Source organism: Somniosus microcephalus, chromosome 1, assembly GCF_052327205.1.
Source record: "Somniosus microcephalus isolate GS21.2 chromosome 1, FLI_Smic_1.0, whole genome shotgun sequence".
NCBI classification, from domain to species: Eukaryota; Metazoa; Chordata; class Chondrichthyes; order Squaliformes; family Somniosidae; genus Somniosus; species Somniosus microcephalus.
In genome coordinates, this window is record NC_140987.1 from 190642112 (window position 1) to 190656300 (window position 14189).

The window sequence follows — 14189 nt, forward strand, 5'->3', positions numbered from 1 at the left end:
TTTGTGGATTAACTTCTTTATTCATTTCTCCATTATCACTTTTTTCCAATTTGATGCCGGACTGTAAGCCAATTGCTACCAAGTCAAGAAGGTATAGCAGTCAGGATAAAGAATTTATTAATTCTGAAGTTCAACGTCTTTTATCAGAAGGAATCATTGAACCTAGTTTTTCGCCCTGGCGGGCACAGGTAGTTGTCACCACTAATGAGAGACATAAGAAGCGAATGGTGATAGACTACTCTCAAACTATTAACAGGTATACTCAATTAGATGCGTACCCCCTGCCTAAGATTGATGAGCTTATCAATAAAGTATCTCAATATAAGGTTTTTAGCACTATTGACCTAAAGAGTGCTTATCATCAGATTCCTATCGCTAAAAGGGACAAACCATATACGGCCTTTGAAGCTGGCGGAAAGCTGTACCAGTTTTGCCGAGTACCATTCGGTGTTACTAACGGTGTCGCCTGTTTTCAATGGGCAATGGATGCTTTTATAAGTGATAACTCTCTCTCTGACACCTTCTCATATTTAGATGACATCACGGTGTGTGGCAAATCAAGGGTGGAGCACGATTTTAATCTAGAAAGATTCCTTCAAGTTGCGGAAAAAGTTGGCTTAACTTTCAATAAAGAGAAGTGTATCTTTTCGACCACCGAGGTAAATTTACTGGGGTATATTATCTCGGGAAACAAGATTAAATCAGATCCAGAACGGCTGCGACCACTGATTGAGTTACCTTGCCCTACTAATTCTAAGGCCTTGCAACGAGTTGTTGGACTGTTTTCTTATTATTCTAATTGGATTGCAAACTTCTCGCAGAAGATCCGGCTCCTTATTCGGGTTACGACATATCCTCTATCATGGGAGGCCAGGATGTGTTTTGATAATCTTTAAAAGGATATCCTTGGAGCAGTTGTGCATTCTATTGATGAGCAGGTTCCCTTTGTGATTGAGACGGACGCTTCCGATTTTGCAATTGGGTCTACCCTGAACCAAAATGGAAGACCTGTGGCCTTTTTCTCACGTACTCTGAGCAATAGTGAGCAGAGACATTCATCAATAGAGAAAGAGGCGTACGTAATAGTAGAAGCACTGCGTAAATGGAGACATTATTTATCTGGGCGACATTTTACGTTAGTAACTGACCAAAAATCTGTGTCCTTCATGTTTGATGTCAAACATTTTGGAAAGATTAAGAATGATAAAATAATGAGGTGGAGGATCGAGTTGGCATGCTACCATTTCGATATAGTCTATCGTCCGGGGAAGGATAATGTTGCCGCTGATGCGCTGTCGAGGGCTTATTGTTCTGTGCTTCATGGAGATACGCTTATTAATCTTCATAATGCTTTGTGCCATCCTGGTGTTACGAGGATGATACACTTCGTACGCAGTAAGAATTTGCCCTTTTCAGTTGAAGACGTCAAGCGGATGACTTCGTCATGCTCTGTCTGCGCCCGATGTAAACCGAATTTCTTTAAGCCTCAACGAGCTCATCTTATAAAGGCTACTTCTCCCTTTGAATCGATATATATTTACTGTTGTGGATGAGTTTTCAAGGTTCCCTTTTGCTTTTCCTTGTGCAGATGTATCAGCTGCTAGTTATTAAATGTCTGACTCAACTTTTTGTCATCTTTGGGATGCCTGCGTATATCCATTCGGATCAGGGAAGTTCTTTTATGTCTTCCCAGTTGAAGGAATACCTCCAGAGTCGGGGAATTTCTACTAGCAGAACTACCCCGTATAATCCCCAGGGTAATGGACAGTGCGAACGATACAATGGGGTGATCTGGAAGGCAGTTATGTTGGCTTTGACATCCCGGAACCTTAAGAATACACAGTGGGAAATGGTACTGCCTGATGCCCTGCATTCCATTAGATCATTGCTTTCAACGGCTACTAATGTGACCCCCCATGAAAGGCTCTTCAACTGTCCGCGGAGATCCACTACGGGATATTCGGTACCTTCATGGCTTACTATGCAGGGACCTGTGCTGCTCCGACGCCATGTTAGACTGTCAAAGTATGATCCTTTAGTGGAGGAGGTGGAGCTATTGGAGGCAAATTCCGAATATGCTCACATTCGATTCCAAGATGGGAAAGAAAGTACGGTTTCAGTTAAAGACTTAGCTCCTTGTGGTGGCCAGCCCTCTCCTGAGGACATTAACAATAGCCATAATTCAGATAATGTTGATGTCGTCACAGATACTACGAACATTTCCAATCCTATTGCAGACACTTACAATTCTCTTAGTCTGCCCCCGATGGATGTTCATGACCCTCCCAGTCTACCTTCTAATGGGACTTCCAATCCGGGAACCGTTGATAATCGGGATATTGATAGAGTCCCTGCAGAGGATATTTCTGTGTCTCCTGGTGTGGGAGGGCAAGGAACTCCATCAAGGCTAAGAAGGTCGACACGAACAAGATATCCGGTCGACCGATTAAAAATGGACTTTTAAAATAATTAATAAATTAATAGTAAAATTTTAAAATTGTTGAAGGCATTATACATGTATTGCTCTAGTCATAAATAACTAATTGTAAACTGTAAAGGCTACCTAGGTTGAAGTATATTTTAAAAGGAGGGGTGAATGTGGTGATTATTCTTGTTTTATAAGAAGCATTGTAATTGGTTGCCTGTTTTCCTGCCTTGAGATATATGTTGTAAACTTATTGGTTAGTTGATTCCATGTGACCTGTGGTGGCCATCTTAAATTCAGTTTTCTACAGTGGTTGAGACTGGGTGCTCAACATGTACTTGCTGGTTTTTTAAGGTTAATAAAGCCTAGCTTTTGAAAGGCAATCTACTCTTTATTTCAATCATAGAATACGGAGTCAGGGGACAAGTAGCAGAATGGATTGCTGACTGGCTTCAGGACAGAAAGCAGAGAGTAGGAGTAAAGGGTAGCTATTCACAGTGGCGGAAGGTGGGTAGTGGTGTTTCACAAGGATCAGTGCTGGGACCACTGCTGTTCACAATTTACATTAACAATTTAGATTTAGGAATCAAAAACACAATTTCTAAAGTTGCGGATGTCACCAAATTGCGGGGGGGAATAGTCAGTACTGAGGAGGACTGCAACAATTACAGGAGGACATTAATAAACTTGCAGAATGGGCATATAATTGGCAAATGAAGTTCAACACAGATAAATGTGAGGTATTACATTTTGGTAGGAAGAATAGGGAGATCACTTATCACTTGGAGGGTGCGAGTCTAGGTGGGGTAGAGGAACAAAGGGATCTAGGAGTACAAATACACAAATCACTAAAAGTTGCGACACAGGTTAGCAAGGCCATAAAAAATGCAAACCAAGCACTAGGGTTTATTTCTAGAGGGATAGAATTGAAAAGTAGGGAAGTTATGCTAAACCTGTATCAAACCTTGGTTGGACCACACTTAGAGTACTGCGTACAGTTCTGGTTGCCACATTATAAAAAGGATATAGAGGCACTGGAGAGGATGCAGATAAGATTTACAAGGATGATACCAGAAATGCAAGGGTATACATATCAGGAAAGGATGCATAGGCTGGGTCTCTTTACTCTTGGAAAAAAAATGGCTGAGGGGTGAACTAATACAGGTCTTGAAAATTATGAAAAATTTTGGTAGAGTGGATACAGAGAGAATGTTTCCACTTGTGGGACAGAGGATAACTAGAGGCCATCAATATAAGATAGTCACCAAGAAGTCCAATAAGGAATTCAGAAGAAACTTCTTTACCCAAAGAGTGGTGAGAATATGGAACTCGTTACCACAGGGAGTGGTTAAAGTGAATAGTATAGATGCATTTAAGGGGAGGCTAGACAAGCATATGAGGGAAAAGGGAGTAGAGGATTATGCTGATAGATTTAGATGAGGAAAGACGGGAGAAGGCTCATGTGGAGCATAAACGCCGGCATGGACTGGTTGGGCCGAATGGCCTGTTTCCTTGCCGTATATCCTATGTAATCCTATGTATTTGTGGAGTCTGATGTTGAAGTGCTGCTTCAGGAGGCTAAGCTGAGGCAGGGGGCCCTCTTTGGAATTTACAAAAGTTAGGTTCAAAGGGGGGCTGTAGCAGGTCAGTGGAAGGAGGTGCCCAGGACAGTTGGTGGCAATTCTACTAGCCTAAAGCGGGAAGGGATTGATGTGACAAGAAGGAAACATTTTTGCCTGGTAGTGACCACCTTAATTCAGCCGCAAGGCTAAGGGAATTTAAAAATTAGCTGCATTCAAAATCACGTTCACAGCCTAACTGGATAAAAATGTTGTGAAGTTTTGTCGCGAATTTAATTGAGGAGGCGGGATGGGGTGGGACAGCTAGTTTCCGGGTTCAGGTCCCGCTCCCAGCTGCCTCCGCTCTGCAGACGTGATTTTACCTTGATTGGCCTTATTAAACCTGCCCGGCGGGCTTATCAGCAAATTAACAGGAAGTGGGTCTGAGGACGTCATTTGATGACGCGTCAGCGGCCGGTTTCCTAAAAAGGACCACGTCCACATGGAGTTTGACAGATGTTCTGTCAGTGTTTGACAGCATTGAGGTGCTGCAAACACTAACAATCGCTTGCACCCAGGCTCTCCATATGCTTACGGAGGGAGTCACAGTACGCAGGGAGGTTCTCTTCCCTTCCAAGGGCGGAAGAGACCTCCCCAGGACATCAACTTACCTTGCACTTCCACCCATCCCTCTCTATCTACTTTTATCACTTTCCCATCTCAGTAGCCACCCCTCACACTCACCCTCATCCTACTGCAAGCATACCAACTAACAACACACAAGGGTTGGCACTTGAGAGGTTTAGCTAATGTCCATGTGAAGTTTCTGGTAATGTGTTGTCATACAGTGAAATCTCTTTTTCAAAAAGTGCCCCTTATTCGACAGATCTGAGCGCACCTTGAGAAGTGTCTTACTGAGTTCCAGTGATTGTTCAGTCATAACTCCCCCCCCCGCCACCCCCCCACCCTCCGCTGCCGCTATAGTGATGAGTGTGCATGGAATGGCTTGGACATTAAAGGGATGCTTTACGGTGCTGGTGTGGGATGGTGTCAACCTGGCGCATTATGTGGCAGCCAGGGTTTGCAGCGTCAAGTGAAGAAAATCTGGCCATGGTGATGCCATCGCTGGTCTCCCGGCCAGCAATTTTGTCAGGGGCTAATGCCCTATGTCCAGTGCAGCATCAGGTGATGGTGGAGAAGGTTGGTGATGTTGGTGTTGGGGCTGATCGTGGAAGGATTTGGAGGACCAAGGTCTGATTGTTTCATTGGCTCTGATGTTGCTGGAATAGATGGCAGCTGCAGGTGAGATGACAGAAGCGATCTGTCACTGGTGAGAGATGTTCTCCCAATGAGGTGGCACTGGACATATAGTTGAATCTAAAAACTTGTAAGCTAAAGAAATCTCTATGGGCTCGATTTTAACGCAGTCGACAGGCGGGCTTTTAGGCGTGTGGGGGGTTAAAATTGCAAAACCTGGGGGTCGGGTCCCCTCCCGCCTGGTTCCCGCCTCCACGCCATTTTAACCTAGGTGTGTCTGATGGACCCGAATCAGTCCCGCCTGCAACAGGCGGGACTGGTCTTTAGGGCCTTTAAACAGCACTCATTGGCCTTTATAATCCCATTTTAACAGGCGCTTTCCCATGTAAAACACGCCTGGTGGGGACCACGCCTGTGAAACCTGGCGTGAACACTATTGGCTTGCTGACTATCAGCTGCAGGCCCAACATTAAAGAGGCTATTTGATCAGCCATCATTTGCAGGTGGCAGGACTTTGTTGTCTCAGGTCTGGGGCAACTTTTACCAGGCCTAACCACACCTGTGGAAGGTTGGAGCCTCACACACTTCTCCAGTGTGACCTCCTGCGAGACCCCTCTCGCCACCCTCACTCAGCGCTTCCTCAACTGAGGCATCTACCAGAAGCATGGGAGGCCTTTTTTTCCTTCCCCTCTTGGCATTAGAGGACCTCCAGCCCCATTCGCGAAATGACACACGCCACAACTGCAGAAGTTGCCATCAGAATTTTTACGAAAAACCAACAACTGATGGCATTTTTACAAAATACACAGCATTTCACCCAAGTGACTACCCTTGTGACTATTTGTGCTTTATTTTCCTCTTACGCGTGCTCCTACGTAGTGGTTCCCCTGTGGCTTCAGCAGATGTGGAGGCCCCTTGCTCACTTTCCTGCTGCTCCTGTCTCGACAGCTTTGGCAGGCGTCCTCTGGGGTGGCGAGCCTGTGAGGGCTCGCCAGCAGCCTGCTGCTCCTGCGGCTGTGCAGGTGTTGAGACCTCTATCTCCGTTGGGTGTGGACTCCGGCGGGGTTCTGACCGAGGGCTCTGCAGTGGCATGGAAGTGTGAGCGCTTGGAGAGGAGCCCCCACTTCCTTGAGGTCTGCCACCAACCTCCCTCTCATGGGTCAGGTCCCCCTCAGTGCCTGCAAGTGGCTTGAGAGCAGCTTGCTGCAAATCAGGGGGGCCATGGGGACCCGTATCTACAATGGCAGTCCTACTCAGAAGGACTTCCATGAAGGTCTGGTTTCTCTGTTCAATAGATGCCCATCGCTCCTCAAGAGATGTCATTCTATTCTGAACACTCACCATGTTTTCCATACCCTGGCGACTAACCTCCTCCATGGCTGTAGCCCTCCTCTCCTCTACCGTAGCCAGCCTTGCCATGGAGGCAGCAATCATTTCCACGTAGGTAGCCATCCTTTCCGTGTTGATGCGTTCATGCGCCACTGACTCCACAAAGGCTCTGCTCATGTTCGCTATGGACTCCTCCATTCGCTCCACACTCGCAGCGACCCTGGAGACAAAACCTGCCAGAGACTCCTGCATCTGTGCATGGAGTTCCATCACCTCTGATCTTTCGGATGCTCCCAGAGGCAGAGGGTCGACTTGCAGCTGAGCCGAGCTGGCAGAGTCCTGCACCCTCCGATGAGGACGCTCCACTGCTGTCCCTGTCTGCACAATCTGCTGATGCTCACTTGTGAGCTGTGATACACCAGGTGACAACTCTACTCTATGTCCCGAAGGTCCCACCGAGGTGTGAGTGTCTGCGCTGGTGCGGGTGCGCTTATTTCTGCTGACGCTGCGCCCTCAGAGGTTGCAGATTCCTCTGAGGAGTCTGGCTGCTCAGGCTCTTCCTCCTGCACAGTGAGACGGGGGTTCTCGATGGTCCTGTGGGGGAGTCAAGGAAAAAGTTAGAGATGTGATGCCAAGGTTACATGCACATTGCATTTTGCAGATGCTCATAAGTCCATATGATGTAGCTTCTGAATCATTATCAGCGACTCATGTAATGCCAATGAGAGAGAGGGAATACTATTCTGTCACCAGCTTGCGGGGATGCTCCTGTCTATCCTTCCCCAACTTCCACATCTCGGTCAGCCCCGGCAATCTCCAGGACGCCTTCCTCCCAGGGGGTGAGCTGGGCTAATGAGGGCGGCCCTCCTCCTGTCCTGGCTCGCTCTCTCCTGTTGCGAGCTCTCTTTTCCTGCAATGAGGGAGACAAGTGGAATTTGAGTGAGAATGAAGGAGTGAGTGCAGAGATTGCATAGCATAGATACTTAGAAGGAGACAAAGATGGAGTGAGGTTGCAAGACCAAGGGCCCTCCCTGTGTGTAGTCAGTTGTGTTCAAAGCATCAGAGTGAGAGGGAGTGTGAGGGCTGCATGGTGGAATAGTTCTGTGAATGTGAGCATAGAGAGAGAGAGAATGGGTAAGGGTGCATGGATGTGAGTGTCTAGTGGGATGTGCAGGAAGAGATTGCTAAAGCTGAGTGCTGGTGAGGAAAGGCAATGGGGATCAGATTGAGGGTGATGGAAACTTCATACAGTACTTACTTTTCCAGTGCGAAGAAGGTCATGGAATCTTTTCCTGCACTGTAACCACGTTCTTTGTGTGAGCCCCAACGAGTTGACTTCACCAGCCACCTGCAGCCACACAGCCTTGGTCTGACTGGGAGGCCTCTTCCAACCTGAAGATGGGAACAGGACCTCCCTGTGGGCCCTAGCACCATCCAGTAATGCCTGGAGTGAAGCCTCATCAAATTTGGGGGCAGATCTGGCCCTCCTGCTGGCCATTGCTCCTGCAGGCTCCTGTGCCATCTTAATGGTGAAGTTTAGGAGCCTGCAGAGGAAGCAAGGCTTGCTGTGGACCTTAAAAGCAGCAGCAATGATGACGTCATATTGTGCAACTTTCTGACTGGAAATACTCAATTGCCAAGGCTTCCCACACACTGGAGATCAATTGACTAATTGAGTTAAAATTGCATCAATCTCACCGACCCATTTAGAATTGTGTGGGAATCACTAAATTCGGGGAACACCGCCAATTCCCCGCACTTGAGTTGAAATCGACCCCTATATGTATTAAAAATGCAGTAACCAACATTTTCTGTGCTCTGAAACTCACCATCTGCAACATGGCATCCTTGACTCCACTTTTGCAGCTGTCAGCTTTTGACAAACATCAGAGCAGACTCCAAACACGCCAGGTTGAGCTGGCTTGTTCCCCGAACAGCAGGTAACCAGTGGGGAGAAGGTAAAATTAGAATTAAGCCTCAAAATACTCTTAAATTGGCTCTTAACAAGCCATTTAAGTACCTGAATTGTATCCCCTGCCGGTTGGTGTCGGGTCAGTTCTGCGCTGACAGACCCGACACCTGGGAGACTCGCGTGGATGCGGGTTGACAGCCTCCAAAACCGCCCCCTCAGCGCGATTAAATTCGCGGCCTTTGTTTCAGTTGGCTCAAGCTGGTGGGTGGGGGGAGGAGTAAAACCACATTCAAACAAAAACATACTGTGTGATTTTTTCAATTATGTGTATGACTGACAGTTACTTTTGAATCCACCTGACAGTTTTTCAAATTTATAAAATCACCATTTTACACAAAGTTCTTGTGCAGAATTTCTTTGGATTAGGCAGGAGGGAGCCATTAGCACTTCCCATCTCAGTTTTGTACAAAGGAAATAGGCCTTTGGAACTGAGGAAGTGCTGTACTGTCAGAGGTACCATCCTCTGGATGAGGCATTAAACCGAGGTCCAGTCTGCCCTCACAGATCACATGGCACTCTTTCAAAAAGAGCAGAGGCGTTCTCTCCGGTGTTCTGGCCAATACTTATTCCTCAACCAACATCACGAAAACAATATGGCTCAGAAATTCGGGTCGGGGGCTTCCCGCGGGTGCAAGCCCCCGACCTGCACTTACCTAGCGTGCCAGCCGTTGAGCTGTGGGCCCGCGTGAGATCCCGATCCTGGGCTTCCTTCAACTGTCGGTGCGCAGTGCTTGCGTATCCCAGGGGCGCAGTTAGTTAGATGCGTCCCCTGGGATCACGTGGGCCATGGAGAGCCAACGGTAGCAGGGAATGCTTCATCCATAAGTTTGACAGGAAGAGCTGTCAAACCTATAAATACTATAAGCCCCAAAACATCACTAAAACTTCAAATAATTTTTTTTTTAAATCACATTTTTAAAATAACTATAAATTACATGAAATAACTATTTTAAACAATAATATAAATTTTTGAAAAAATTAATTTCATTTTCTAACGGGGCTAAAAATAAACTTACCTTTCTTTAAAGTATTTAAAAATAATAAACCTGTGGAAAAAATGTTTTAATTTTAATTAAATCACCACTCACCTTGTTAAAAGCAGACCTTGCGCCTGCTTTTTAAAAGTGTAACTGCTGGAGACTTACCCTTCCGGAGAAAGCTGCAAAAAAAACGTAAGTTCAATGCGCACGCGCTGCCTCTCCGGCGCACGCGTTCGACCACTGAACCCCTTCTTTCAGGGGAATGGAAGTGCCGGTTTCCCGTGCATGCGCAGTGCATGCACGAAACTGGCACTTTCGTTGGGCCTACGCATGAGTACCCCGGGCGTACTCACGCGTTGGGACCCGAATTTCTGGGCCATTATAATTATTACATTACAATAGCAAAATACTGCGCATGCTGGAAATCTGAAACAAAAACAGAAAATGCTGGAAATACTCAGCAGCCCAGGCAGCATCTGTGGGGAGAGAAACAGTTAACGTTTCAGGTCAATGACCTTTCATCAGAACTGAAAAAAGTTAGAGATATAACAGGTTTAAAGCAAGTGCAGAATCAGGGAAAGGTGGGGAGGGAGGAAAGAACAAATGGGAAGGTCTGTGATACGTTGGAAGGCAGGAAAGATTAAAAGATAAAAGGTATGATGGTACAAAGGAACAGGGGATAGTAATGGGACAAATAAAGAAACCAAAAATGGGTCTAGAAGAGGTGTGAATGGGAACAGTAGGATCATCAACAGCTGCTGGATTGAAAAAATGGGGGCAGAGGTTATGATCTGAAATTGTTGTATTCGATGTTGAGTCCATAAGGCTGTCAAGTGCCTAATCGAAAGATGAGATGCTGTTCCTCGGGCTTACATTAAGCTTTGTTGGAACAGTATAAGAGGCCGAGGACAGAGAGGTTAGAGTTGGAGTGCAGTGGATAATTAAAGTGACAGGCGACTGGAAGCTGTGGTTCACACTTTCGGACTGAACAGAGGTGTTCGCAAAGCAGTCACTCAATCTGCGTTTGATCTCCCGAATGTAAATGAGACCGCATCGTGATTACCGAATACAGTATACTAAATTGCAAGAAGTATAAATAAATTCCTGTTTCACCTGAATAGAGTGTTTGGGGCCCTGGACGGTGGGAAGTGGGGAGGTAAAAGGGCAAGTGTTGCATCTCCTGCGCCTGTACGGGAAGGTACCATGGGAAGGGGAGGGGGTGTTGGGGGTGATTGGACCAGGGTGTCACGGATAGAATGGTCCCTTCGGAATGCTGAAATGGGAGTGGTAGGGTAGATGTGTTTGGTGGTGGGATCACGCTGGAGGTGGCAGAAATGGTGGAGGATGATCCGTTGGATGTAGAGTCTGGTAAGATGGAAGGTGAGGACAAGGGGAACCCTATTATGGTTCTGGGAGGGAGGAGAATGGGTGAGAGCAGAAGTGCGGGAAGTGGAACGGATATCGTCGAGGGCCCTGTCAACCACGGTAGAGGGGAATCGTCGATTGAGGAAAAAGGAAGACGTATTGGAAGCACTAGTATGGAAGGTGGCATCGTCAGAGCAGATGCGACGGAGATGGAGAAACTGGGAGAATGGAATAGAGTCCTTACAGGAAGCGGGGTGGGAAGAAGTGCAGTCAAGATAGCTGGAGACAGAGAAGTCAAGGAAGGGAAGGGAAGAGTTGGAGATGGACCATGTGAAGGTGAAGGAAGAGTGGAAATTGGAAGCAAAGTGAATGAAATAAAGAAAGAAAAGAAAGAATTTTTCCAGTTCAGGGCGAGAACATGAAACGGCACCGATACAGTCATCAATGTATCAGAAAAAGAGGTGAGGGATGGAACCTGAGTAGGACTGGACAAAGAATGTCCCACATATCCCACGAAAAGGCAGGCATAGCGAGGACCCATGCGGGTTCCCAGAATAACACCTTTTATTTGCAGGAAGTGAATGGAGTTAAAGGAGAAATTGTTCAATGCGAGAACAAATTCAGCCAGGCGGAGGAGGGTAGTTGTGGATGGGGACTGGTTGGGCCTCTGGTCAAGGGAGAAGCAGAGCGCCCTCAGGCCATCCTGGTGGTGGGGTGGAGGTGTAGAGGGATTGGACATTCATGGTGAAAAGGAGACAGTTAGGGCCATGAAACTGGAAACTGTTAAAGTGGCGGAGGGCGTAGGAAGAGGCGGGATGTAGGTGGGAAGAGACCGGACAAGGGGAGAAAAAGTAGAGTTGAGATAGGAAGAAATCAGTTCTGTGAGGCAAGAACAGGCTGAAACGATGGGTCTAGCAGGGCAGTCCTGTTTGTGGATCTTGGGAAGGAGGTAGAAATGGGCTGTGAGTGGTTGGGGAACTATGAGGTTGGTGGCCGTGGAGGGAAGATCTCCAGAGGAGATGAGGTCAGTGACAGTCTTGGAAACGATGGCTTGATGTTCAATATTGGGGTCATGGTCCGGGGGGAGGTAGGAGGAAGTGTCAGAGAGTTGGCATTCAGCCTCTGCAAGATAGAGGTCAGTTTGGCAAACAACAACAGCGCCACCCTTGTCAGCAGGTTTAATGACAATAACCACTATGTTACCATTCCCGCTTTCGGTTCTCTCTTTCGGATGAGACATTAAACTGAGGCCCCGTCTGCTCTCAACAATATAAAAGATCCCATGGCACTATTCAAAGAAGAGCATGTGATTTCTCCCAGTGTTCTGACAGCATTTATCCCTCAACAAGCATTACTAAAAGCATATTATCTGATCATTTATCTCATTGCTCATTGTGGGATCTTGCCTTGTGGAAATTGAATGCCATGTTTCCCTACATGGCATCATCGATTACATTTCAAAAGTATTTATTTGGCTGTGAATTGTTTTGGAATGACCTGAGGTTCTGAAAGGCATTATATAATGCAAGTTTGTTCTTTCTTTCACTTACATAGTTAAAAGAAATTATGAACAACTTAGTTTCATTGATTGCCATTAAACTAGCTAGTAATTTAGTAATTAAAAATGTCATTGTAAATCTGGTGGGTATTTGTGTTTTGGATCTGTCTAACAATTTTCTATTTTTAAATGTAGAAAACATGTTTCTTGTGATCACTGATGTTTATTAAATCTTGTCTGTATGCTGTTTGTTTCTCTCCGTCCTGTGGTTCATATACTGCACACAGTTTCAGTTATTTCCTTTTTACATTGAATCAATTACAGATTTATTGAAAATAGAATAACATTTTGTAAACTGTTAGCTTACACTGTATTGTTCACTGATTAATTTGACAGGGAGAGAGATGCTCTTTTTCAATTCAAATGTGGCATTACCACTGCTGTGCTCTCCGTTATGATCTCTGGAGTGTGCTGCCCTCAAGGTTAGCCCAGGAGCTCCTAGCTGAGATGTTGAGTGAATCCTTAACCATTCTGACATGCAGATACTCACAGCCTTGTCCTACATATAACAGAACTGCACAGATAAGGTAAGCTATAATTAAGTATTATGAAAAATGAGTTTGTATGAAGTAAATTTGAAATACATTATCCATTTTTATGCAAAATATCAGAATGTGCAGGGTTGGAAAAGACTATTGCAGTTCAGCTGGCTTATCCCAAATGTAAAAAAAATACCAGCCTAAACTCTCTCTCTAATACCCTTCAATTGCTTTATTCTCCAAAAATCTATCCAACACTGTGCTGAATTTGCCAGCACTATCTGCCTCCACTGTCTTCCTGATATGTATCACACATTCACCAACCTCTGTGTGAGTCGTTAAATCTCAACTATCTGTTTACCTTCCGTTTTCAGAGTTTGTGATTGGGTCCTTGGTTATAATTTGTGGTCTTGTCAAACAATTTATTGGAGTACATTTTGTCCGATCATTTAGAATCTTGAAAACGTTGAAAGTTTTTCCCTAGTATGAACATTCCAAGTTTCTCTGGTCTCTCCTCATAGCGCAGATGCCTAACCCTAGCATATGTTTAGTTGCCCTCCTCTGTACCCTTTCCAAAGCCAGGATGTCATTAGAGTAGTGACCAAAATTGTACATGATATTACAGATGGAGCCAAGCCAGTGTTCTATACAATTCCATTGTCACCTGCTGGGACTTACATTCTATCCCTGAGGCTGCACACCTTTTTTTGCCTTCTTCACTGTTGTTACTGATGTTGTCAATGAGCTATCCACCAGTACCCCTTGATCCCTCTCCTGTGTTATATCCTGTAGTCTACTACAATTCATCTCCCATTTTTTATCCTACTTCCTCAGTCTCATTACCAAATTAAACAATAATTGCCCATCCCCCATTTTATCCAGCCACCATACATTTGATCTGCTTGTTCCTGCTATTTCCAGCCTCAGCCCACTCCCCCGTTTCATATTATCAACAAGCTTATCTTTTTTTCTTTCATTACTTCCTCTTTCAGAATGTCCTCTAATGTTTTACCAACTACAAATCTCAGGTCCACTAGCTTGTAGTTCCTGGGATTGTAAAGGGAGCCGATGGGGCGAATGCAGGCACCTTTCTGGGGGTGGGGAGGGGGGGGTCCCGATCCAAACCCACCCTGGAAATGCAAGACTGCATCAGACTGTCTAGTCTGTGGTAGGTACTCGAGTTGTGCCCTTAGTGGCTTAGGTCCTTGTGATAGCATGCAGATTGGTTGATTTTCCACTGATCTACCATAATCCAGTGGCGGCAG

General features: G+C 45.8%; 1 protein-coding gene across 2 annotated transcripts in view; it reads left to right on the top strand.

The window, feature by feature from the left end:
* The window catches only part of kiaa0825 (KIAA0825 ortholog), a 755168-nt gene that overhangs the window by 253694 nt on the left and 487285 nt on the right, over nucleotides 1-14189 (top strand). For both annotated transcript variants that reach the window (XM_085988737.1, XM_085988745.1), the window contains one exon: nucleotides 12782-12972. In XM_085988737.1, coding sequence (XP_085844863.1) covers nucleotides 12782-12972 — 191 coding nt within the window. The remainder of the gene's footprint in view (nucleotides 1-12781; nucleotides 12973-14189) is intronic.